Source organism: Bubalus bubalis, chromosome 7, assembly GCF_019923935.1.
Source record: "Bubalus bubalis isolate 160015118507 breed Murrah chromosome 7, NDDB_SH_1, whole genome shotgun sequence".
NCBI lineage: Eukaryota > Metazoa > Chordata > Mammalia > Artiodactyla > Bovidae > Bubalus > Bubalus bubalis.
Window position 1 is genome coordinate 1,983,784 of NC_059163.1, and position 27,139 is coordinate 2,010,922.

Below are 27,139 nucleotides of genomic sequence, written 5' to 3' on the forward strand. Positions count from 1 at the left end.
TGGTTCAGGAATCCTGACTCTAGGGCTCCCTCTTCTGTTGTTTTTGTGAAGTGCTAAAATATGGCAGCTTATTCAATTCTCCTTCCTCTTTTTATCTGGATCTTTTCTTTTGTTTTCTCTTCTTCTCACTCCCACACTCCCCGCCCCTTTAGAGAGTCCTGTGCTATTCACCTTGGGTTCCAGTTTCCAAAGATTATTTTCTCTGTACTTTTGCTTGAGACAGTTCATAATTCCTAATTAAAATCCAATCAGCAGTATATAACAGGGAAGAGCCCCTGGAGGAGGGCATGGTGACCCATTCCAGTATTCTTACCTGGAGAATCCCATGGACAGAGGAGCCTGGCAGGATGCAGTTCGTAGGGTTGCAAAGAGTTGGACATGACTGAATTGACTTAGCAGACAGTATATAACAGGGATAATTATGTCATGACCAAGCATGATCATGCAATCAAATACTTTCTTTTTCTTCCTTTCCAGTGTGTGTTTTTGTTTATTTTCTTCTTTTTTAAATTTTTATTTATTTATTTTCTTGCCTTATTTCACTGGTTAGAGTCCCTAGTATGGTATTTATTAAGAGTGCAGAGTATACATACATCCTTGCATTGTTCTGATCTTAGGACTGAACATTGTCATCATTTTGTTTGATATTTTTAGTAGTTTTTTTGTATATGTCCCTTATCAAATTAAGGTTATTCCCTTTTATGCCTAAATTGTTGAGAGCTTTTACCCTGAATGAATGTTGAATTTTGCAAAATGCTTTTTCTGCATCTGTTAAAGTGATTCCATGATTTTTCTATTTTAGTTTAACATGGTGATTATATTGATTGGTTTGTGAATACTGAGCCAGTCTTTCTTTCTGGGATAAACTCCCTGAGTTATGAGGTGTTACTCTTTTTATATGTGTGTGTGTGTGTGTGTGTGTGTGTGTTTGTGCTCAGTTGTGTCTGGCTCTTTGTGGCCCCATGGACTGTAGCTCGACACCTTTGTCCATGGGACTTAGCAGGCAAGAATACTGGAGTGGGTTGCCGTTTCCTACTCCAGGGGAATCTTCCCAGCCCAGGGACTGAACCCACATCTCTTGTGCTTCCTGCATTGTCCCGTGGATTCTTTACTACTGCACCACTTTGAGAAGTCACATCCTTTTTCTGTGTTGCTGGATTATTTGCTAAAGTTTTGTTAAGTATTTTTGGTCTGTGTTTATGAGGGATATTGGTCTATTTCTTCTTGTAATATCTTGTATTATAATGTTTTTGTGTGGTTTTGATATCAAGGTAATGCTGGGCCAGAGAATGAGTTGGGAAGTGTTCTGGAAGAATTTGTACAGAATTGATATTGTTTCTTCCTTAAGTGAGCAATAGAATTGACACCACAGTCATCTAGGCCCAGAGTTTTCCCTAGGGGAATGTTTTTTCCTGCAAATTCAGCTTAATGAATAGGGCTGTTCAGTATGTCTATTTCTTTCAGAGTGAACTTTAAAAACTTTTGTCTTTCAAGGAATTTGTCTGTTTCATCTAAGTTTAAAAATTTGCTGTCATAGATGTTCGTATTATCCTTTTAATGTCTGTAGGATGTGTAGTGATATTCCCTCTTGCTGATTTGTATTGGTAATTTCTGTCTTTGCTATGTTGTGTTGATGAGTCTGGGCTGGAAATGTATTTTATTTCCTTTTGTTTTTCATTTTGTTATTTTTTTAACCTTCTCAGGATTAAATCAGCTATTCTCTATGTTTTTGTTTGATTCCTATCTGCTTGATCTTTATTGCTCTTTTTTTCTTTTGGGGCTTAATTTGCAGTTTTATAAGGTAGACACCTAGATCATTTAAAAAAACCCTTCTAATCTATATATTTAATAGTGTAAGTTTCCTCCTAAGTATTGCTTTACTGCATCTCACAGATTTGATACTTTTTTGTTATTGATTTCTACCCTAACTTTTGTATTAATTTTGGGGAACATAGCCTTTATAAAATAGTCTTGGACATTTTCAAGACTTACCTCCTGACCCATTGTGGGAGGATTAGTATCTCAACTATTTGAGTTACATTTGACAAGAAACGTTAAGTCTTTGAATCTTTTTTTTTTTTTTTTTTCTTTTATATTTCAGGTCTTGGTATGGTGACTCCTGTGAATGACCTTAGAGGGTCTGATTCTATTGCCTATGACAAAGGGGAGAAGTTACTGCGGTGTAAACTGGCAGCGTTTTATAGACTAGCGGATCTCTTTGGATGGTCTCAGCTTATCTACAATCATATCACAGTGAGTATTGAACAGGTCATAACTGAATGAAAAGTGGAATATTATGTGTCTGCACAACCTCTTTTCATTAAGAGGAAGAGGGAATCTGGCTGAGCCAAAGTAAGTCTTGGGATACCTTCCTTCTGATTCCTGACAGCACCATATAATAATCAGAGATTTAGCCAGTTTGAATTAAAAGTTATGAGGACAGTAGTTGTTTAAAACTCTTTTCTTGATGATAACCTAATAAATGAGTGTTAACCAAATTATAGGCAGTTCCTAAAGTTCTCTTTAAAGTTGCACCATAAAGAAGGCCGAATGCCAAAGAACTGATGCTTTTGAACTGTGTGGTGTTGGAGAAGACTCTTGAGAGTCCCTTGGACTGCAAGGAGATCCAGCCAGTCCATCCTGTAGGAAATCAGTCCTGAATCCTCACTGGAAGGACTGATGCTGAAACTAAAGCTCTGACACCTCGCCCACCTGATGCCAAGTGTCCGCTCATTAGAAAAGACCTTGATGCTGGGAAAGAGTGAAGGCGGGAGGAGAAGAGGGCAGCAGAGGATGAGATGGTTGGATGGCATCACCGACTCAATGGACATGAGTTTGAGCAAACTCTAGGAGATAGTGAAAGACAGGGAAGCCTGGCATGCTGCAGTCCGTGGGGTTGCAGAGTCGGACACAACTTAGTGACTTAGGGCAACAACAGAAAGTTCTTATGACTAAATTGCCAAGAATGAAGATATTTTCTTTCCTACTTTGACCAAAGCCTTCTGTCTTTCATACTTATTTCTTGCATCTATTCCAGTTAGCCATTTATCAACATTATTAGGACCTCTTGTTTTCTTCAGTTCATTCTTGCAGTGAGTTTTTACTGGGCATCTGCTGTAACTATTTATTGCTCTGTACTGGGCATGCTTCTGATTCTGGGGTTGTATCAGTAAAGGAGACAAGTCCTGCCTTTCTGGGGTTTTCCTTCTGTGTCTCAGCCCATCAGCCATGTTCTCTCCGTTATGTTCAGCCTGGCTCTCAGGGTCCATCATCTCAGTAACACTCTTTGCCGACACTGTGCTATTCCTCCCTGTACCTGAGAAGACAGATCTGGTTGTGCTGAGAGCCTCAAAACAGAGCCTGCTGGCTTTCTCCATAGGTTTACAACCTCAGGCTCAAGTAGACCCACACTGCTATCTGACAGCTATTGGACATTTCTCTTACAAGCTCACTAAGGTTTCTCCACTGTCTTTTCCTTTGTTCAAACCTCCTGACCCCTTCTCCCCACAAGTGACCATGTCGTCTTGCCAAGAAAATGTCACCTCTTTCCTGATGTTTGTTCCTGACCACCTGTTGCAGTGTCCTGACTCCTACCTACAGGTCAGACTTTGTTTCCTGGCTTGGAATTCCATTGCTTCCTACTTTTTTTAGATTCCTAATGCATTATGAAAGAGGAGAGTGAAAAAGCTGGCTTAAAACTCAACATTCAGAAAACTAAGATCATGGCATCTGGTCCCACCACTTCATGGCATATAGATGGGGAAACAGTGGAAACAGTGAAAGACTTTATTTTCTTGGGCTTCAAAATCACTGCACATGCGGACTGCAGCCATGAAATTAAAAGACGCTTGCTCCTTGGAAGAAAAGCTATGAAAAACCTAGACAGCACATTAAAAAGCAGAGACATTACTTTGCCGACAAAGGTCCGTATGGTCAAAGCTATGGTTTTTCCAGTGGTCATGTATGGATGTGAGAGTTGGACCATAAAGAAAACTGAGCACTGAAGAATTGATGCTTTTGAACTGTGGTGCTGGAGAACACTCTTGAGAGTCCCTTGGACTGCAAGGAGATCCAACCAGTCCATTCTAAAGGAAGTCAGTCCTGAATATACGTTGGAAGGACTGATGCTGAAGCTGAATCTCTGATACTTTGGCCACCTGATGCAAAGACTTGACTCATTGGAAAAGACTCTGATGCTGGGAAAGATTGAAGGCGGGAGGAGAAGGGGACGACAGAGGATGAGATGGTTGGATGGCACCCCGGACTTAATGGACATGTGTTTGAGCAAGCTCTGCGAGTTGGTGATGGACAGCGAAGCCTGGTGTGCTGCAGTCATGGGGTCGCAAAGAGGTGGCCAGGACTGAGTGACTGAACAGCAGCAGTGTGTTGTGAGGTTTCTGGCTTTCTCCCATCCCCTCCCTTTCCCTCCCCTTTTCTCTTTTGTTTCCTGTCTCTCTTGTGGAGGTGATCTCTTTGTTTGAACCACTTGATCTCGTCTGTTTTTTATAATTTCTTTCCTTGAATATTTTAAATATATATATTTATTGTGGCAAATGTACCTCACACAGATATAAAAGAAGTTATAGTCCTCTGAGTACTTTTAACCCCTTGAGATAACCGGCATTAACAGGTTTTTAGATTACCCTTTTCTGCATGTTTAACACACTCAGGAAACAATACTTAACATGTGTGTAGGTGTGTTTTACTTGTGGTCTCATAACCACTGGTATTTAGTTCAGCTCTATTCTTTTTTTTTAATAGTTGCATTTTTTTCTTTTTTTTTTAAAACAATATTTATTTATTTATTTTGACTTTACCGTGTCCTTGCTGCTATGCAGGCTTTTCTCTCATTGTGGAGTATAGGGGCTGTTCTGAAGTCACAGTGTGCGGGCTTCTCTCTGCAGTGGCTTCTCTCGCTGCCGAGCACGGGCATGCGGACTTCAGTGGTTTCAGGTTGCGGCTCCAAAGCGCAGGCTCAGTAATTGTGGCACGGGGGCTCAGCGTGTGGACCCCCAGCCACTGGACTGTCAGAGAAGCCCTCCGCTCCACTCTCGACTCTGGAGAACAGTAGCCTTTATGGTGGTGGCCTGAGGCCCGCCTCTGTGAGCAGGGCACTGTGCCTCTGGGCCGTGATAGGGATCTGTGCCAGAGAAACTGAGGCAACTTCCCCCGTGTCTGTTCTTTGCATTGCTGCAAAGTGAACCTTTGACCATGCGAATCTGGCCCTGTTGTAGCCACACTGCCACGCTTGCGCAGTGCTTCCTCCACCTGGCACCCCCGCTTCGCCTCCCTGACGGCGGTTACTGCATCCACACTGCTCGCTAGTCGTCCGTGTCTGTGCGTCTATATCGGCTCCACGACGGGGGCCTCTGCTGTGTCCCTGGGACCAGTTCCTGTGCTGGGCACAGGAGGAAGGAACGCGGTGAACTCTCAAGATGGAATGATGCAGTGAAATCTGCAGTTGAACTGAAATTCTGCTTCAGTAAAATTATGAAACAGGCACTCCACAGCGTCTTTTGGTGTTTGATCAGTGGATCCAGTTAGCCTCCCACAAGTGCCGGCTCTCTTACTTGTGCCTGCGTGGAAATTGCTGGCCTCTGTGACTAATCATGTTTGACAAAATGCTTTGTGTAGAGATGTACTTCTAAATGGTTGTCTAGAAATTAGTCCCCTGGAAACGTCGCTGCACTAGTAGGAGCTGTGGCCTTGGCTCAATGCCGCCCCATCCTCTGGGCTTTAAACTGTTCACTGCTCGTCCTGCTGTGAATGCCGTTTAAATAAGTGTGACTTGCTTAAGTTGCTCCTTTTCCCCCTTTAATTATTTAGGACTTGGCAGAATTAAAACATTAGTTGTTTAACTTTTCTATAAGTGTTCTGTTTGGGACTTAACACTGAGTAAAAAAAGAAATTGAAGTTACCAAAAAATACTTCTTATAGCTTGTGAGCTATAGGATCTTTAAGAAAGAAGGTTTTTGTTTTTCTAACTATTTATGGCATGCCTTTTTTTATTTCAAAGTCTAGGTATTCTCATACACAGATTTAAGAGAAAAGACATGTTAACAGTATCAGTACAACCAAATGCGCTCAGAGGTCATTGTGCCCTTTCTCTGAAAGAGGGAAATAGAGATTTCCCGCTAAAGGGATTTAAAAGTGCTAACAGGTGTTAGAGGATTGGGGATGATTGTCTGAATTACATTGCTATCTTAAGATTGCTTTGGATTTAGAAAAGCTTTTGGTGGGGTGGTGGAGGGTGTCAAAAACCAGGATGGCCCAGCTGGGCTTCCTCTCTTGCTGGCACTTAGCTGATGGCAGGGCCTTTCTGTCCCTGAATGCCTCGTGGTGTCCGTGGAGTGCTGGGTTCACCTCCATCCTGCATTCCACGCGCTGTGTTAACCCTCTGAGGTGGGGAGCTTCAGGGTGGGGGCGGAAACAGTCAGTTGTATTTGGTTTTGAGTGAAAGACGTTAACATTCATTCCTTGTGCACAGAGAAGGGGTATTAACTGTGGGAGACATGAAGTGAGACCAGTGCTAGTCCACTGGGGACTAGAAAACTTTCTTTGAAATGTCTAATTTTTTTTTTTTTTTTCATTCTGGGGCTTAGTGTTTAGCATTTTCCCCTTTTTGTTTGCAATTCAGAAAATTGTATGTTTTAAGCTTTTTCCATTAAAATGTGTAGATCTGTTGAACTCACTCTTGGAAATATATGGTTAGGAAAGAAGTCAAAGAAGAAAACACGGGGAATTCACTGGTGGTCCAGTGGTGAAGAATCCTCCTTGCAATGTGGGGGATGCGAGTTCGATCCCTGGTTGGGGAACTCAGATCCCACATGCTACAGGGCAACTAAGCCCAGACACTGCACCCTGAGAGCCACACACTGCATTGAGAGAAGCCTGTGTGCTGCACAGCCAGAATTTTAAAAGAGGAAGAAAACATTAAAAGTATATTTGAGTCTTAATATCCTGCAGTCGGTGGGAAATGGCTCAGTTATTAAACATCAATTTGAGAGACTATTACATATTACGAAAAACAATTATAAAGACCATGTGAAAACATGAATATTATGAAAGTATAAAATGTATACTGTTTATAGCTATCTGAATTATGTGTCTGTACACACACACACACAAAGAGAAAAGAAGTGATTACAACTGGCTGTGTAGTATTTTTGTTAATGTGGGACCTGACATCATGCTTCTAAAAGTTATGTGTAGGGAAAAGGCCTAGAATAGACAAGCAGTCCTGACGAACTAGATAACGTGCTTTTTCCTATCAAGTGTCAAACATATGATGATAATGAAAATAGTGTTCTTTAGGCAAGAGAAAAAACAGATTAATCAGTGAGACAGAACCCAGAACTGGATCTGTGTCTATTGAAAGCAGACACACAAGAGTTGACATTGCAGATCGGCAGGGGATAGACCAGGCTAGGATTGGTGCAGGCACCACGGGCTTGAAAAATCAGAGTGGGAAAGTTGTACTGGATTTTCCCCTTATACAGTATAGACTTAACAAGCAATTCCAGTGATGTAAGGATTACATGTGAAAAATAATACTTTAATAATTTTGCTGTTCAGTCACTTAGCTGTGTCCAACTTTTTGCGACCCCATGGACTTCAGCATGCCAGGTTAGGATCAATATAAATGAAAAAATTGACTTTTAACCTCTGACCGAAGGAAAGTTGTCTTACGACACCAAAGCACTTACCATAAAAGAAAAGATGGATAAATTTGACTATGTTAAACAAATTCCTTGTCATTAAAAGACACCATAAAAAGAAGGAAAATAAAGGTTACAGTCTAGAATATTTTGTCTCACGGGTGCTGGTGGTTGTCAATTGCTTGGTCGTGTCCGACTCTTTGTGACCCCATGGACTGCAGCACACCAGGCTTTCCTGTCCTTCACCATCTCCCAGAGCTTCCTCAGACTCACATCCATGGAGTCGGTGATGCCATCCAACCATCTCATCCTCTGTTGTTCCCTTCTCCATCTGCCTTCAATCTTTCCCAGCCTCAGGGTCTTTTCCAATGAGACAGGTTTTCGCATCAGCTGGCCAAAGTATTGGAGCTTCAGCTTCAGCATCCGTCCTTCCAATGCATGAATATTCAGGGTTGATTTCCATTAGGCTTGACTGATTGGAGCTCCTTGCAGTCCAAGGGACTCTCAAGAGTCTTCTCCAACACCACAGTTCAAAAACATCAATTCTTTAGTGCTCAGCTTTCTTTATGGTTCAACTCTCACATCCATACATGACTACTGGAAAAACCATAGATTTGACTATACGGACCTTTGTTAGCAAAGTAATGTCTCTGCTTTTTAAGGTGCTGTCTAGGTTTTTCATAGCTTTTCTTCCAAGGAGCAAGCATCTGTTACTTTCATGGCTGCAGTCCCCGTCTGCAGGGATTTTGGAGCCCAAGAAAATAAAATCTTTCACTGTTTTAATTGTTTCCCCAACTATTTGCCACGAAGTGATGGGACAGGTTGCTATGATCTTAGTTTTTTGAATGTTGAGTTTTAAGCCAGCTTTTTCACTCTCCTCTTTCACCTTCATCAAGAGGCTCTTTGGTTCCTCTTTGCTTTCTGCCATAAGGGTGGTGTCATCTGCATATCTGAAGTTATTGATACTTCTGCTGGCAATCTTGATTCCAGCTTGTGCTTCATCCAGCCTGGCATTTCGCATGATGTACTCTGCATATAAATTGAATAAGAAGGGTGACAGTATACAGCCTTGACGTACTCCTTTCCCAATTTGTAACCAGCCTGTTGTCTCATGTCCAGTTCTGACTGTTGCTTCTTGACCTGCATATAGGTTTCTCAGGAGGCAAGTAAGGTGGTCTGGTATTCCCATCTCTTGAAGAATTTTCCACAGTTTGTTGTGTTCCACACAGTCAAAGGCTTTAGTATAGTCAATGAAGCAGAGGTAGATGTTTTTCTGGAACTTTCTTGCCTTTTTTATGATCCATCAGATGTTGGCAATGTGATCTCTGGTTTCTCTGCCTTTTCTAAATACAGCTTGAACATCTGGAAGTTCTCAGTTCATGTACTGTTGAAGCCTAGCTTGGAGAATGTTGAGCATCACTTTGCTAGTGTGTAAAATGAGTGCGATTGTGCAGTAGTTTGAACATTCTTTGGCACTGCCTTTTTTTGGGATTGGGATGAAAACTGACCTTTTCCAGTCCTGTGGCCACTGCTGAGTTTTCCAGATTTGCTGGCATATTGAATGTAGCACTTTAACAGCGTCAGCTTTTTGGAGTTGAAGTAGCTCAGATGGAATTCCATCACCTCCACTAGCTTTGTTCATAGTGATGTTTCCTAACGCCCACTTGACTTTGCACTCCAGGATGTCTGCCTCAAGGTGAGTGATCACATCATCGTGGTTATCTGGGTCATTAAGATACTTTTTGTATAGTTCTGTGTATTCTTGCCACCTCTTTTAATATCTTCTGCTTGTGCCTCACGGGTAGCTAACAAAAAATTAGTATCCAGACTAGATAAAGAACTATCAGTAAGAAAAGGGTGTGCGTGTGTGCTAAGTCACTTCATTCTGACTGTCTGCGACCCCATGGACTGTAGCCCACCAAGGACTATTTGCAGAGTGAAGAAGCGAGGCGGGCCATTTGAGGACGTCGCTGCCACTGTCCACACAGACCCCACGTGTGTTCCTGTTTGGGCCCCTGCAGAAGTCACTGTGCTCATGAGGAAGTTTGCCAAATGCCGTGAGGCCTTTCCAACAACCACTGAATTCCGTCTGTCTGACGCTAGTTAGAATTCTTGGCCCAGGAGTAAATGTATTCCATCCCAGTAGGTTTGCGAAGTCTGTTGAGTCTATTCCCAAATCATTAAAAATTAGACTACATTTCATTAGGACAGGACTCTTTTTTTCTCCTCTCTTAGGACAGGACTCGTTTTTTTTTCCCTTTCTTAACTACATAACTAGCATCTCGCACAAATCCATCATATGTGATAGCTCTGTATTGAACGAATTGTTGAAAGAGAACTATATTGTGGAAGGCAGAAATAGACCTGAGGAGTGAGGGTGCTATGTGTAGAAACTCTTCATCAAGCAGAGGAACAACTTCCTCTTATTTGTGATTTTTATGATTGTTCGCTACCCTCTAGGTTTTGAGTACTTAAAATTTTTTTTTTGAGTTTTAAAATTAACTCTTGAAAAAAAAAAAGTAACTCTTGGTTTTCATTATTACACTCTTGAGGAGATCAGCTTTTTATACATGGTACTGGTTTGGTAGCCTATAGGTTTTTCTCTCCATAAGGTTAATTATCATGAATATAATCAAGGCACACTTTATATATCTAATAAGCTACTACAGCGTAATAATAGAAAGCTTTCAGATCACCTCTTAGCTTTGTGATAGGCCCTATAATTAAGTGCATTCCTGTGTAGCACACCTAATGTTCACAGAAAACTTCTAAGTCTATGGACAGGAAGAGATGCAGATGATTTCAGTAGGATTTTTGAGCTAATTTGGTAATTCTCCCCACAGACCAGAGTGAGCTCGGAGCAGGAGCATTTCCTCGTTGTACCTTTTGGACTTCTCTACAGTGAAGTGACTGCATCCAGTTTGGTAAGAATGTCCTTGGCTTCTTGGGCATAGACATATAAAATTCAAGAAAGAGGGCAAAGTCTGTTTTGTGTGATTAACTCACAGGAAAACTTTTAGTTATTAACACTTTAAACTTTGTTTTAAATAATTTCTAGTTAGAACAACTTGAAATCTTCATGATACTTGGTCTGTTTTCTTACTTCAGGTGAAAGTCAACCTGCAGGGAGACATAGTGGACCGTGGGAGCACCAACCTCGGCGTGAACCAGGCTGGCTTCACACTGCACTCGGCCATCTATGCTGCACGCCCGGACGTGAGGTGTGTCGTGCACATCCACACGCCAGCCGGGGCCGCGGTGAGTGTGTGCTGCTCTGGCAGAGCCTGAGGTCAGAGGGTGCTCGGGGAGCAGGCCTTCACCTTTCCTCCGCGTTGCCCTCCCTTGTCGCAGCAAGTCAGTGCCCTTCATCTTGTTGGGTTAGAAGACTCTTTTACTACTGTGTGTGACTTTCTTAAGAGAATATATATATATTATATATATATGTATATGTATTTAAGGGGTCCATTTACTAATTTTTTTAAATTTCATTTTTTATAACTTTATTTTTATTTATTTTGGCTGTGCTGGTCTTCGTTGCTGCATGGGCTTTTCTCCGGTCGCACTGGGGGGCTCCTCTCTCGCTGTGGTGCACGTGCTCTAGGCGCACAGACCGGCTGCGGCGTGCAGGCGTCCCTAGTTGTGGCCCCCAGGCCCCGAGCACAGGCTCAGGAGCTGAGGCTCACGGGCTTAGTTGCCCTGAGGCACGTGGTGTCGGAATTCCTGGATAGAACCCGTGTCTTCAGTATTAGCAGTTCGATTCTTTACTTTACCACTGAGTCACCAGGGAGGCCCAGCTATCTAATTTTGAAAAACGTAATAAATCTGAAAATGTCGTAAGACTTCACAGAGAATTGGTGTGTTAAAGAGGCGGGCAGTGAGACCTCAGTGCCTGGGAGGCTGTGTGGGAAGTGCAGAGTGACAGCAGCGAGTGGAGGCTCCTTGCTTGAGAGGAGGAGCGGGGGAGATGGGGTGGTGGGTGGAGGAGCTGTGGGCTCCTCCCTGTGGAAGGGCTAGTAGGGTATAGGAGACTTGCGCCTGCTTGATGGACTGTGGGAAGGAGCCCCGTATAGGTGGAGAGGTTGAGGCTTAGAGACAAACCCAGCCAGCGGTCCATAGGTAACCTGCCTGGAGTCAGTGGAACCTAGGTTGATTGTAACTCAGGAGGAGTAAGAAGACAGGGGAAGGGAGGTCCTAGCTGGTCCAGTGGGCGGGACGCCACGTGTTCACTAATGTCGCCTGGGTTCAGTCCCTGGTTGGGGAGCTGAGATCTTGTGAGCTGTGTGATGTAACTGGTCCAGGCCCTTAGAGGAGACTCAGCTCCAGCCCTGAGCTGGCCAGGAGCCTTCCCCATGCTGATGACCAAGTCTGGGCCCTCTGGTACAAACAAGCCACCTGACAAAGCCTCAGACCCCTCAGTATGAAAATAGGCTTTCTGACAGCCCTGTGAGAGCCAAACACTCAAGAGCTAGCTGGAATTGGCTTTTTATCACCAGTTTTGTATTTTAATGACTTTCTGGGTTGGTTTGTTTGACAGATGACCTCACTGATTAAGAAATACTGAATTTTACTCTATCTGGATGTTTTAATGTCATAGATCTTTGCTTGTATGGGTGACTGTGAGAATCTGGTTTGTTTGCTTTACTTTGAAGATACAGGTATTAATGCTGGCATCAGTTTATTAGATATCATTCTCCAAGTGATATAGGTCTTCCAATCCAGAAAAATCCATGCTTTCAAAGGAACTGTTAGAGGTACCTTTGAGAATGTGGTTGTTACAAATATCTAGCATGTAATTTGTTTTAAAACTTAACAAAGTAACTTTACTTTGTAATGAAATATTTATAGAAAAACTGTTACTGTGAAAGGAATTAAATAATGATATTGCCTTTTTGGGGGGTATTGTGTTTTTAGATTAACTTCTCTGTAAGAAATTATTACAGTTATAATTTAAATCTCTGGAGTCTGTTCGTCTAGGTAGAAGACATTTAAAATTAGCATATTCTAACGTCAGTTTGGAAAATTTAAGGAAACTAAAGGGCTATATGGACACTTAGATTTTTCACTTAAATTAATGTAGAGAAATTTTACAGTATACTTATCCTAAACCTTTATAAATTTCCTTTTATCTGATTTTCAGGTGTTCTGTCACACCTACGAACTAAGGTGAAAAGTACACAAAAACCTCTCAGCTCTTCAGAAACTTCTCTTTGCAGCACTGTGCCTCATTTAGAGGAAGCTATTGTCTCTCCCTGCAGCAGCTTTGGGACTAATCTTATTAAATCTGAGCTCACTTCTTGTTTACAGTCAGTGTGGGAGAAATCCAGACAGATGTGAAATTTTTTTTGAAGTCTTCCTTGATAGTGGTGGCTTTGATTTTTTAAAGTATGGATTGGTAATAAGACCCAGAAGTAATCTTAAGGCTTATCTTAATTTCATGGGCTCCTTTATTTCTGAAAGAACAGTTTGAGGAACGCGCTTGCCAGTTGTCAGTCCGTGTGCACTCCTGACTCGTCTGCACTGATGCTGCCTCTTGTTCTCTAGGTCTCTGCGATGAAGTGTGGCCTCTTGCCCATCTCCCCGGAGGCACTTTCCCTTGGAGACGTGGCATATCACGATTATCATGGGATTCTGGTCGATGAGGAAGAAAAAATTTTAATTCAGAAAAATTTGGGGCCTAAAAGCAAGGTCAGTAGGCATCTAATCTGGTATTTAAATTATCGAGGGAAGAAGAAAACTTATCTGTCTTCTTGCCTGGTCCCTAGAACTTTCCTGATTCTTCCCGTAGGTTCTTATTCTCCGGAATCATGGTCTTGTGTCTGTTGGAGAGAGCGTTGAGGAGGCCTTCTATTACATCCACAACCTTGTGGTTGCCTGTGAGATCCAGGTAGGCAGTGGCCGTTCCATGTGGTCTGGTCATTTCTAACTTAATTTTTCAAATACGTAAGTCACTACCATTTATGGAGGGCTAGCGTATACTGGCCCTGATATCAGGTGCTTATTTATGTTGTTATGGGTCTTTTCATTTGAACCCAGGCACTTCTTTTGAGAAGTAGGTACAGGGAGTAGAGCTTTGCCCGCAGTCTCACAGCTCTGGGTGCTGCTTATGCCAGGTCTGCCAAGCTCCCCGTTTGCACATTATTCATTGTTGCCCGGCTTATGTCTGTGTAGTAGCAGCCGCCAGTCTCCTTTATATGACCTTGGAAGGGGCTTTGTTTTCCCATTTATTCTTCAAGTATGAGTGCCCAGTATTTTTTCATGCTAAAGACAAATTTCTGAAAATAGTCTTGTGATTTATCTGTCACTTCCCTCTTGCATTTTTTATTCTTGCAGTGATTTGGTTTCTTTTGACACCTCCATTTCTATTGAAGTGATCTCTCATAGTCATCTGACCTGCTTGATCAGTAAGGAACTCCAACTGTTGTGTTTGCTTGTTTTGGAAAAGGTTCGAACTCTGGCGAGTGCGGGAGGGCCAGACAATTTAGTCCTCCTGGATCCTGGGAAGTACAAAGCCAAGTCCCGGGCTCCTGGGTCCCCGGCAGGGGAAGGCAGCGGATCACCGCCCAAGTGGCAGATTGGTGAGCAGGAGTTTGAAGCCCTCATGCGGATGCTGGATAATCTGGTAAGAATGTGGTCACCACTTGATGATACTGCTTTCATCCTAAGAGCACAAATGTTGGTGTTTTTATAGCTAGTGAATGGTATTATGAAATTACTGTTTTCAGGCAGTGTCAGAATGCTTTGTCTCCAGAACCATGAATATGTACCAGGGCAGTTTAAGTTCTAAGCTAAATTGTGATTGAATACACAGGTGAGGGTTTCTTGTCTCCTTTTATTTTTAAAGATAGCATTATTTGGACTATGTGGGGATAGTAGCACAGAGGATAGTGTACTTTGCCGAGTAACTGAGTCCTTGAGAAGCAGGGTCAGCTCAGGACCCGTCAGTCCGAAAGCAAGCTGTCCAGGGGGCCTTTCTGCATCAGTCAGCCAGCCGAGCGTCTTGTTTGTTTTAACAGTAAATTCTAGCCACGTGGGGCCTGTCTGCTGTGTTTCACATACTTTGCTGCTGATCTATCGCATGGGAGACCGTTTGCTGCCTCCTGAAGGGACAGGGAGCTCAGTGTGGTACAGAGTGCGACCACGGGGCTCTCAGCTTAATAGGCATGTTAAAGTAGTCTGTGGCAGGATGTGGCCTGTCTGGTTGCAGTGAGGGATGTCATCCTTTTGCAAGGATCATAGAGGAAATTTTTGTAGAGGGTCACCCTTGAGAGTGACCTCAAAGAAGAGGTCAAAGTGTGACAGCTTATGCTGGGAAAAGGGAGGCAACTGTAACATGGCCATGGGCACGGCCGGAGACCCAGCCGCGGGCACGATGGGCAGCCTGGCCGAGGGGCGAGGACCGTCCGTGCCTTTCTGGTCCGTCTTTGATCTCACCATTCGGTTTAAATGTTAGGGTCTAAGCAACCTCAGTAAAGGCAAATGGCTCGGTGCTGGGCCCTTCTCCTGCTGCAGCATCACATCTCTTAGATAGGGTTCAGGAGTCCGTCCTGCGGCCACATGGACATAAAGTAGTGGGCGTGTGGGGCAGAGAAGCCATTGAAAGGGCTGGTGCTGGCTTCACATGAGTTCCCACCATTGGACCAGGTCTTGGTGGGGATGGGCGGCTTCAGGAGGCAGCAAGTTTCACTTTTCTGAAGAGAACAGCTCATGGATCTGGCTCAACGTGTGCTAAGTGTCCTCAGAAGGCTCTTCTCCCTGAGGTTCTCCGACTTAGGAGAATGTTGCTGTAAAGGGAGGGCTGGGAGCGAACGGCTAAGCAGTGATGACCGCGTGGGTGTGACTAAGGAGGGTGGTGAATGGAGAGCAGACTCCTGACTGCTGAGCTCGTTTGCTCAGGGAGGGTGGGCTGCACTGACTGACTGTCTACTCTAGCCGTGAGCGGGGACACAGTCTTGCCCTCGGGGAGTTCATGGCCTTGTCGGGAAATGGACAGACAGATCCCACATGTGGCCCAGACCTCGACGTGTGCCTGACGGAGCATGATGGCAGTTGCAAGGACAGAGATGGGGCTTGAGCCAGGACTGGGCACGGGGACAGGAGGGGAGTCGAGCTCGTGGAGACGAGCAGTGGGAGTGGCAGGCCAGGGTGGTGCGGTCTCAGGAAAGTCACCCAGAGCAGGCTGAGAGTGGGGACGGTAACCCTGGCATCTGGCCCGGGGTCTGGCACCGGAGGAGCCGGGCAAAGCAGGGGCCGTGGGGGCTCCAGTCTCACCATGCCTTCTTCTCTCCCTCGGGCAGGCACTTTGACCTTTCCCTGCTCTTACATCTACAAGCCAAATGGGAATGGGAGGGAGAAGTAAAAGTCAAGAGAACACCAGCCTGCCACATCTTTTGCACTCAGTACATTCTGGAAGGTGCAGAGAGAGAGAATTAGAGTTGGTAACTCTAATTTGAGGGGGGCAGAGATAAAGGATGAAAGAAGATAAGCGAGATTACAGCAAGGGTATTTATTCGGTGCCCTTAATGTGCACAGGTTATCCTTAATATTAGAGGCTCTGTGGTTTATGAGAAATAAACGTGGACAGCAATCACTGACTGTAGTCTGTGTTTTAGTTTAGCATCTCATCAGCTGTATATGTTTGCTAATAATTCAGTCAGTAGAGAATAGTTGAAGATTCTCACACTGTAGGAAATATTTCATATGATGGTCATAAACATTTCTGGCATACACAGAAGAAATGCTAACTTGTTACCCAGAAAATCAAGATATAATTCCAGCTTCTCGAAAGAAGGAATAAAGCCGATTTTTAACATACAGCACGTCTGAGGTCTGAGTTTTGCTCTGATTTTGGTCTAGCATTTAAAGGGGAAGAATAAAGAAAAAAACGCCACACCCCCTCAGAATAAAAGTTAGTGACGTCCTGGATGGTTTATATGGAATTCATGAAGATTTACTCAAGAGCCCTGACTTTCAGCAAGAGGAAACCTGAATGAATTGAGAAATGTATGTTTCAGAAGACAGTGTTACTTTTTATTGTTCTTCAACAAAGCATGTTCGTAAATGGGAAAAAAGCGTGTTAAAAAGGGAAGACATTTACCTATCTTCCTGAGTGTAGTTACAAAACAAAAGTAGACAACGGCCAACTGCATTCAGGGGTCATTACCACCGTTTTTTGACTGTTTTAAGGGAATGGTTGGTAATAAAGGCGGCCTCCAACGAGGAGGAGCTCCCAGAGGGGAAGGAGAATTCCCACATTTAGAGCAGTGTTTCTGAAGTAGCTTGGCAGGTAGAATGTAGCCACTGACTCATCCTGGCTACCAGCCCTGTGTGATCCTTTCAAACCTGAATCCCCTCATCATTCACAGTGAAGGTGTCCTCACCTGGTTCAGGTATGACAGGGAGTCCAGGCACAGTCCAGGCTGAGTCAGGTCCTTGGCTTCAGGCCTCCCAGGGCTGCAGTCAGGGTGTTGGCCTGGGCTGGGTTCTCAGCAGAAGGTTCTCATGGTGGAGGATCCACTTCCAGACTCTGCACATGGTGGGCAGACTTAATGTTCTTGCCTCTCAGGTGTCAAGGCAGCTTGCTCCTTGAGCACCAGCAGTGGACCGGGAGACCCTCTCAGGGTGGGCGCTGCACTCTCCTGCAGCACATCCTGTCACCTTGGCTGAATGCTTCTGCCTTGAAGCAGGCCCTGGTCCCGCTGATAGCTCAGGGGAAGGGGTTTATGGCGGTGGGGGCCCTGGGGCCACCGTCGTGTTGGTCAGGCTCCCGGACACTCAGTTCTGGAGACTGGTGAGTGAGGCATCATCCTGGCCTGGAGATGCTGTCTGTGGGGTCAGCACGCAGAGGGCACACGGGCTTGGTGCTGTTGCAGAGGTGGGAATGAGCAGGCTGCGGGCTGTGAAGTGCAGCAGACCAGGGTTGAAGCCTCACTCAAGTGCTGCTGCATTTAGAGAGGAAGTGATTTTGCCAGGTACCAGCTGTCTGAGGTGTTTGGTCTTCCTGAAAGATTATCACAGTATTTAAACTGCAACTGAAAAGGTTAAAAAAAAAAAAAAAGTGTTAAGTACGTTGATTAATATAACTTGTTCTGTAGCCAACAGCAGGTAAACCCAGGTTGCCTTTTGAATTGTAACTTTTTCTTGATATATATATATATAAACAAGAGGGTACCTACATTAATTCTTAAGAATTGAACATACTGTGAAGCAGCACCTATATCCACTTCCAGCACCAGAACCTCCTGTCCCCACTTTGAGTCTCTTACCACGTCCCAGGGGTGACCCCGGTCCCTCCTTCTAACAGCGCAGGCTGGTTTTCCTCTTTCTGTGAATGGAGTCGCATGGGCTATTCTTCCACATTGGGTTTCTCTCATCAGTGTTGAGTTGGTGAAGATTCGTGCAGATGTCTCCCCTGGTAATAGCATGTTCTCCCTGCTGTGTCCCGTTCTGCTGTGTGAATGGACCGCAGTTCACCCCTTCCACTGTTGATGGACTTGTGGGTTTTTTTACTCTGGGGCCTTGGGAATCCTGCTGCCGTTGGCATTTTCGTACCTGTGAACACACTTGGAGTTCTCCTGGGCAGCCACGTACATGGGGTGTGCGTGCTCTCTGCTTGTATAGGCATTTCCAGCTTTCTCAAGTGAAGCACTGATTTGAGACCTGGAATATTGACTGTCTCTTTCTTTTCGGCCCCTAGGGTTATAGAACTGGCTACCCTTACCGATACCCTGCTCTGAGAGAGAAATCTAAAAAATACAGCGATGTGGAGGCTCCTGCCAGTGTCACAGGTTACTCGCTTGCTAGTGACGGTGATTCGGGCACTTGCTCCCCTCTCAGACACAGTTTTCAGAAGCAACAGCGAGAGAAGACAAGGTGGCTGAACTCTGGCCGGGGCGACGATGCTTCTGAGGAGGGGCAGAACGGAAGCAGTCCCAAGGCGAAGACTAAGGTGTGGACGAACATTACACACGATCACGTCAAACCCTTGCTGCAGTCTCTCTCGTCCGGTGTCTGCGTGCCAAGCTGTATTACCAACTGCTTGGTCTGTGCCTACTTACTGTTCATAGTTAGATGACGTAGAGCAAGTCGGCTCGCTGGGGCTTCGGAGGCTCTGGGACTCTCACCCTCTGACCTAGATTTTAGGCAAACCTTTCTCATTAACCTTCTTCAGCCTGGATTCAAATCCACTTTTGCTTCAGCTATAATTCAAGTAATACACTCTGCTTGAAACTGCTTAAGATATATTGTGCCTCTGCAGTAATTCCAGCATTACCTAACTCTGTGCACAGCAGAAATACCACGTCACTTGCGTGGATTAACCTGAGAGTGGGAGCTGTCGTTCAATTCAAACCGTATTTGAAGAATCTTTAATACTTCATGACACGGATGTAGTTGGAGCATAGCCTGCTGTTTTAATGTCATAAGCTCAGCTGTTTGATTTAGGTGCTAACTCAGGCATGTTCTTTAAAGTCCTAGTGTTTTCTTAAGCAGTTTTCCCTCACGGCTCACGGGCGTCTTCTCAGCTGGCCCTCTCGTTCGCCTCCTTCCCCGCTTGCTGTGGTCCCAGAGCCTCCGAACGCTCTCAGCCAGCCCCCTTCTGCATGGACTGTTGCATGTGAGTAGACAGCCACAGTGGAGTCTCTGGCTCCTGCTGGGTGCGGCATGGCCCAAGGGCAAGCAGGCCACCTGCCAGCGCCAGCCCCAGTCGTTGGGAGGCGAGCTTCGTGTCAGGAGGAGCGCTGCCTTGGAGGCTGCTCTGCAGTCCTGGTGCTCAGGCGTCTCTGGGCAGCCCTGGCCCTGGACGGTCCACCGGGCCCTGCATCCCAGTAGGTGAGGCCTAGGCAGGGCCTCATGCGAGGACGCGGGCCGGGATGCACGCGTCTCTGTGCGGTTAGTTCCGCAGGAGCAGAGGGGAAACCAACCTAGACGTCCCGAGACGGGACCCCACGCAAGCCCAGCGGGCCGTCCTGCTTCCCTTGTGAAAGGGCTCCTGCTTCATAGTTTATTTACAAGAAGTACGTTCTGTCTCCCCAGGTGGGGCTGGTGTCTCCTGAGGCACAGCTGGTGAGACAGCCTCTGTGCTCCTGAGGAGCGTGTCACGTGGCAGAGACTCTGCGTGCACATGGCCGGGCTCCAAGTTGGAGCCAGTCTCCTCTTTCCTGCCTCCTCACCTTCCTTCTCTCTCTCTCTGTCCCTTTTTTTCTATTTTCATTTTATTTGTTTAGTTTCTAATTTAGTTTACTTGTTAAAGGGAGTGGGCCTAAAAATGACTTTCTGCTGACCAGATACGTCCAGAGCGCTGAGCTGCTGTGAGGAGTGTTTCCTAAGCGGATATGGCACAGCAGCTTTGAGCCTTATTTACTATCTGCTTGAAAAAATATTAACTTGCTTTAGGTATTTTAGTCACTGTGTAAGTTGAAGGGGAGACTTTGTTCAGCTTTTAAACTTGTTTCTTACTGTTCTGGAGTAATACGAATTCCTTGCAGTGTTCCCAGGTTGGTATATTAATTTATAATAATTGTTCTTAAGTTTTTTAACGTGTTCAAGCTTCTGAGGTGATTGTTTTAATGTTTGACTAAGCATTATGTTTGATAAGAAGCTGGAGTTGTTTTTGTCTGAGGAGATAACGGCAGTGAGTACCTCGCAGCCCATGCCCATCCCACGCTGCCTGCACAGCGGCCCGGCATTGGACAGTTTCGCTGCTTTCTTCAGAATCTCTTGGTTTATGGCGATTTTATTGCCTCTTGAAAATACTCTGAAAGGCATAACATCTGCTCTCTGCCACAGGCTTGTTTTAGTGTTCAGTGCCAACTCATGCCTGAGGGTTAGAATTTGATTAAAAATCTCATATTTGATTGGAGGTCCAAAAAAAACTGCACCAAAGGCGCAGTGTGCTGGTAACGTGCACTGGCATCTAAAACAGCCTTCCAGTGAGGGCTCGCGAGTGCTTTATTTTTTTGTGGGACATTGTTGTAACACCCAGAGAAGCATTAACTATATAAAGTACTTGACATCACCAAACTCTTCCACCAGTAGCTACTGTATAAGTCTTCATACAGTAATTTTCTTGGGTTGAAATAGCTACGCAAACAGTGCATTCTGATGCGGAGTTTATTTTAATGCCAGCTTTGGTGATGCCCACTCTTGCCTCACCGCACAGTCTTCCCTCACCGGGCCAGCCGCATCATACCGCTTCTCATGACCTTGTCATCTCATGCTTCCCTCCAGCTTTGGTGTTGGGGTCTCTCCGAGCAGTGAACCAATGTGCTCTGAGGGGTCCTCCACGACTAGTCTGAGGCCGTCATGGGTGTAGCTCTGTCAGTAGCCTGTGTCGTGCCCCGGGTCTCAGCTGGGCTTTCTGACGGGCCTTGCCAGTCAGTCACAACTCTGGCTCCTGCATGACTGGTTTCCAGCCGCTGCAGTGATGCTGTGGTGTGGGCATTGGTTCATTCTCTGTGAGGGTCAGTGCATGACCAGATGTGAGATGAGTTGGACAAGTTGGATGCTGTGGTGTCACTCACTGTTGTCACGATTCTGACTTCTCAACTGTTCTTGATATTTTAGTGGACTAAAGAGGATGGACACAGAACTTCCACCTCTGCTGTCCCTAACCTGTTTGTTCCATTGAACACTAACCCAAAAGAGGTCCAGGAGATGAGGAACAAGGTGCGTACTGACCGCTGCCAGCACTCACTGGAAACGCATGTGGGGAGGAGGTGGCTTGTGGCTGCGGGGAGAGCGCCAGCCCTGGGAGGCCGGCGGCTGTCCCGTGACTGCCGGGTCCACCCTTCACCTGCTGTGCCGTGCACGGCGGTGAGCAGCGGGCGCTTCTGGGCCCGATGCTTGAACGACGCTCGTCCCTCAGCAGGGCCGAGCCCCTGGCGAGAGGAACCTTTGCCCCTGCCTTGCCGGGTCCATTTGAAGAGTTGTGAATGTTCGGTGTGTTGGAACATGAGACCCACCAGTGTTCACAGGGTCCCTAGAAATGGGCATACAGGGTGTCTCCCCTCAAGTTAGCGAGGGCAGTGAGAGCCATGCCTGCCGAACTTGTCCAGAAGAAGCAGCAAGTCTGGAGGGTCCATCCAACCCTCTGAGTCTTGAGTTTCTAATCAGGCTGGACCAGCAGTGTTAGGCGGGCAGGGTAGTCGTGCAGGGCCCACCGGGGAGCAGGGCAGCCCAGAAGAGCAGCTTGTGCGTGGCTGGGCTGAGCGCACACGGCAGCTTCAGGCATAGCGAGCGGTCTCTGTACTGTTGATGTGTCTCTCTCCTTGCCGTCCTTAGATTCGAGAGCAGAACCTGCAGGACATTAAGACGGCTGGACCCCAGTCCCAGGTGTTGTCTGGTGTGGTGATGGACAGGAGCCTTGTCCAGGTGAGCGCTCAGAACGGTCCTGCTGTTAGTGGGTGGCACTGACCGCCTACTCCAAGTCACTCTTAAGTTGGGAGAGGGTGACTGTGAGGTGAGTGTCCTGGGCACCCAGTTCCCTTTGTTTAGAGTCTCGGTGGTAAGAAGTGACCGGCCCCTTTTCCTTGAGTTGTGGACCAAGCACCAGCATGCCCAGGGCCGTGTTCCCCACGCCTGCTCTGCGTCGTGCACGCCTGGGTGAGGGCAATGCAGGCTGCCTGCTTGGGGCCCGGGTTTACCTGGTTCCAGCAGGAGCTGTGGGAGTCGCGGGAGGAGGGTGGGTGTGGTGGACGGTGGTTCTTGTCTGTGTTGCTGTCCACGACAGCGTGCTGCTTGGGAAAAGTGCAGCGGGTCCCTGTAAATGTGATGCACATTTACACTCATTTCTGTAGAAGGACTGCCCCTCGTGGCACCCTGAAGATAACTGTGTAAGTAGTTATCTCGGACAGTTAAGTTGCCGCCCGATGCTTTAGGCTCGACCCACCAGGGTAGGTGACTGGTTGCTGTCTGTGGTGTGGGCCAGCGCTCAGCTCTGTGGCCCGTGTTTGCACGTCGCAGTCCACCCCCTGCCCAGGCTGCTGACGGCTGTCTCGCTGCATGCTCTCTGCTGCTCTGCGCTGCGCTCTGGGTGATGTGCTCAGCTGGGCCTGGTGGACTCTGACCACTCAGTTTACTGTTGCAGGACGCACCCCTCTCTGACTGTACGGAAAGAATCGAAGGGCTCGAGCGTACAGAGCAGACCTTTAGTCCCGCTAAGTCTCTCTCTTTTAGAAAGGTACTCACCGCCCCTCCTCCACTACCTGCCGGCACCCCTTGCTTGTTACCCGCCCTACCCCTCTCCTGCCGCTGCGCCTGGTGTTGTCTTAGGTACCAAGGAGCTTTAAACGAGTCTCTGAGCTATTTGTGAGATTGTACAGGAGGTTCTGTTCTGTCCATTCTGTTCTTTGATTAACATTTTATATGAGGTTATTTTTATACTTTTCAGCATTTTTATGTTGTGCTGAGAAGTGGTTGATCTTAGTGATGTTTCTCGAGATTTGCATGTGACTTTGGTCGGTGCATGTTTTAGGACTTTGCCTACATTACAAGGTGCCAGCTGCAGAAGGCTCATGGGTCGACCACGAGCAGTGTGGCGGCTCTCCCGAGAGACCTCCCCTCCCGGCTTGCTCAGCTGTGATCCGAATGTAATGAACATGGCAAATGATTGAAAAATGTCATTTCAGAGGAATGGTAAATAAAACAAGACAGTCTCTGCCAATCCTTGTTGATGAAATGTGAAAATGAAAGTGTCAGTTGCTCAGTCGTGTCCGACTCTTTGTGACCCCATGGACCATAACCCACCAGACTCCTCGGTCCATGGAGTTCTCCAGGCAAGAATACTGGCATGGGTTGCCGTTTCCTTGTCCAGGGGATCTTCCAACCCCAGGGGTCGAACCTGGGTCTGCCACATTGCAGGCAGGCCCTTTACCATCTAAGCCATCAGTATTTTTACCTAAAACAAAGCAAAACCAAAAAACCCTAGATAATTGTTTTGAATGTTGCAAGGGGGAAAAGGACTTAGCAAAATTTGAAATCCCAAATTGTAATTTCTCTGTGTATGTGGTACGTAGAGTCAGTGGGGAATGTATCCTGTATGACCTGCCCAGGTGGAAGGAAACTGCTGTGTGCACTCAAGGCTGCTGGTGTCAAGAACGGACCCTGCTGAGTTGTGTGTACCCTGTGTTCAAAGGGAATTTTCAGGGCCTTTTTCAATTAATACATCTCTAATGAGATGCAGATATTTATCAGTATTCCAGTTGCCAGAGAAATCAGATTTGTACTAATTCGTCTGCTGATGAAATTCTTCTGCATGTTTATACATTAATTCCACGGGTCCCATTTTTCCTTGTCCTTAGAACGAACGACCAGTTACTATTCTTGGAGGAACTTCTCCCGGCGAGGAAGAACAGTTATCTTTTTATCCCTCTCAGCTGTTTTTCATGTTGCTCATCTGGGCCATAAGCTGTTGTGATCTTACTAGTTCATAATTTTTTCTCTCAGATACATCAAAGTGTGTTGAGTCCATGAGCCCAGGACGCTTAACCATGAAAACCCAAATCTCCCTCTGGCTTCGTGGGCTCAAGCCAGCTGGCAGTCATTGCTGTGCTGTCTCTCTGGCGTTGTTTTGTGCTTGGTGGCCTCTGTTTGTGCCTTGGGAGGGCTGTCTGGGGGTGCACCTGTGAGCCGTGGTAGAGGACGCTCGTGGCCAGCCGCTCGTCCAGGTGTCGTCTGGCTCTTGCTGTGCCCCGTGGTGCTCCCAGACTTGGAAGTGCGTCACAGTCCCCTGTGGCTGCTTCGTCAAGTGTTGGATGCCTGGCTGGGAACTGAGAGGCTGTGGGAGGAGGTTCCTGGCTGCTCCGGAGTCCCCGCCTCAGTGGCAGACACTTGCCCGTGAGTGTGGCCTCAGGGCAGGTGGCCAAGGATGCCGCTCCCGGCGGGCAGGTGTGTGTTCTACTTCTCCTCCACCATCCTCTCCTGGTGCTCACGTTTGCACCTTGGTCTTCTTCCCACCCAGTGTATTTCATTTTCACGGCGACAATGTCTTTGACACCCTGGTGAGCAGGGCAGCGGGTCCCAGCCACACCCGACACTCTGGTTCCCAGAGGACCGCGGAGCCTGACCGCAGGCACACTTGGCCCCAGTGCTGGGTGGGCCAGCCCTCCCCTCTGGGTTTCGTCATGAGTTGAGTTGTTAGAGGCCGGGGGTGTGCGTCTGCTGAATGCCGTCTGGCTTGTGCAGCACAAGGCTCCCTGTGCCCACGTGCACATACAGCCGTGCTGCGAGCTGGAGACATGAGGCGCCTGCAGCCCGCCCAGTGCACTCGCTCGGGAACTCGGTGTCGACCATGTGTGTGGCCCAGCACCTGGAGTGGGAACTCAGATCTGAACAGGTTTCACTGGTGAAAACCTGTGCTCAGGTCAGGGCACTGGGCCAGGTTTGCACAGTTCTGGAGCTGGAACTGTCCCCCGACCCAGACCCTATCGGTCAGGTGCAGAAGTCACTGCGCGTGGAGCCCCTGGAGGTGCCTCCCAGGATGGAGGGGTGAGAACCTCCGGGGGCTGCTGCAGGGAGCAGCCCTTCCACATCCCAGTTCCTCAACCCTGTTGCCCAGCAGCAGGCCTGGGGCCCTCTGCGTCCCCTCCCTCTGGAGTAACAGGGTCCCCTATCCCCGGGTCTGGTCAGAGCTTCTGGAAGGCAGCTCAGCCCTCAGCTGAGGAGTTTGGAAGAGGGAGCTTCCTGCCCGTGGAGCAGGACCCAGCCGTGCCACACCTGGAGGACCAGGTGTCCTGGAGAAAGGGCCTTGCTTGATCACAGGGCGTAACCGAGCTTGATTCTTGATATTTTATTCCTTGACTCATTGTGAACATAAGGTTAAATGAATGTGAGTGTTCCTCTGAGAGCTTGACTCTCCCTCATCTCACTGGCAGTGATACCAGGATGCAGATGCCACTCCCTAGCTGCTGCAGTTCCGAGGACGTCAGGGCTCAGCCCGTCTCAGCCTCGGTCAGGCTGCAGGCCCCTCTCAGGGAGAGTAGACAAGAAGGGGCTTGTCTCAGGGCACAGAGCTGACTCAGGGCAGACGATGACCCCATCACTGTCTGGGAGGCGAGGCGCCTTCTGGGTGAAAAGCCAGGATGCCCCGGGGTCAGGCCTGCTCAGGAGGAGCCCCCCACCCCCATCTAAGCAGCTGATCTTGAATCTGGAGGCTCTTTGAGCACAGGCTGCGGGCTCCAGCCTTTTCCTTCTCCCCTTCTGGGTCCATGTCGCTGGACAGTGACCCTCAGCCCAGGTTCCCAGGGCAGCGGTTGGCTGGTGAGCTGAATGTCGCGGGCTGGCCTGACTCTGTCCCTTGTGCCCGGCGCTCGCATGCCCTCTGCCTGCGGTGTCGCCCCTGAGGAGAGTGCTGCTAGGCCGGGCCTGACGTCTGAACAAGTGCAGCTCCTCCTGTCTTCACTTGTTTCCAAAGTGATTGTTAAGTCACCGGACGTGTTTGGGTTCTGCCTGCCTCTCTCAGACATGAGCTGCAGAGCATGTGGGGCCAAGCAGGCAGGCTGTGGGGCGGCCCGCCTGCCGCCTGCGTCCCTGGGGACGGCCTGCCTGCTGCCGCCCACGGGGCCTGTCCGCTCGGCCCCCTTCCAGCCGGGGCCGCCGTGGGCTTCGCTGTGCTTAAGCTTTCTTTCTTCCTTTGTGTAAGTTCTTACAGTTTCCAGATCCCTCAGACAAGTACTGGTGTTGTGTGTCACGTTGTCATCTCTTCGTGTCTGGGAACAAGTTCCAGGCTTTAGTTACTCAGCAGACGTACGAAGGAGCAGAGCTTGTCTGTGCTCTTAGAGCAGACGCTCGTTTCTGAGCACGCCTGCCCGAGTGCTGTGGGGGACGGTGTCTAGCGGGGAGGAGGGTGATGGGCTGGAGAAACCCTTCTGCATCCCTGTCTGAGGACCTGGCCCCCCTGGGGCACCCTCCACGCCCCAGCTGCGCCTTGGTGCCTTTGCACCTGAAGTCTGGAGGCTTCCCTAGGATCCGCTCTCTCTTCACCTTCAGTCTGTAGCATCAAAGTCCTGCTTCTCCTCTACGCTGCAGGCTGCTGCCCCACCTGAGCCTCAGGCGCCCCTCCGGATGCTGTGTCCCCTGTCGTCTGTCTGTCCTCCGCCACTGCCCTGCCTGGGAGGAGGGAGAGTCCTGGGGGCCCCTGCAGACCGTCTGTCCCTTTCTGTCTGCAGGGCGAGCTAGTGACGGCTTCCAAGGCCATCATTGAGAAGGAGTACCAGCCCCACGTCATCGTGAGCACCACCGGCCCCAACCCCTTCACCACGCTCACCGACCGCGAGCTGGAGGAGTACCGCAAGGAGGTGGAGCGCAAGCAGAAGGGCCCTGAAGGTGAGCGGCCTCGCGGTCCCAGGGGAGACGCTGCCACCTGCGGGCACCTTGTCCTGAGGGGACTTCAGGTGCACGTCCTCACCTCCCCCGGGCTAGTCCTGGAGGACGTCAAGGGTAATCACGGCTCTAATTGGTCTGGTCGGGAGGGCCCGGAGTCCTCGCGT

General features: G+C 47.7%; 1 protein-coding gene across 10 annotated transcripts in view; it reads left to right on the forward strand.

The window, feature by feature from the left end:
• ADD1 (adducin 1) overlaps positions 1–27,139 on the forward strand; it is a 90,882-nt gene that overhangs the window by 56,496 nt on the left and 7,247 nt on the right. For 4 of the 10 annotated variants that reach the window (XM_025289579.3, XM_025289588.2, XM_025289583.3 and 1 more), the window contains exons 4-14: positions 2,102–2,253; positions 10,502–10,582; positions 10,767–10,916; positions 13,200–13,343; positions 13,444–13,542; positions 14,101–14,277; positions 18,352–18,696; positions 21,219–21,320; positions 21,936–22,025; positions 22,741–22,833; positions 26,819–26,975. In XM_025289579.3, the coding sequence (XP_025145364.2) occupies positions 2,102–2,253; positions 10,502–10,582; positions 10,767–10,916; positions 13,200–13,343; positions 13,444–13,542; positions 14,101–14,277; positions 18,352–18,696; positions 21,219–21,320; positions 21,936–22,025; positions 22,741–22,833; positions 26,819–26,975 (1,590 nt within the window). The remainder of the gene's footprint in view (positions 1–2,101; positions 2,254–10,501; positions 10,583–10,766; positions 10,917–13,199; positions 13,344–13,443; positions 13,543–14,100; positions 14,278–18,351; positions 18,697–21,218; positions 21,321–21,935; positions 22,026–22,740; positions 22,834–26,818; positions 26,976–27,139) is intronic. The other 6 variants (XM_025289584.3, XM_025289590.2, XM_025289585.3 and 3 more) reach the window with 3 other exon arrangements.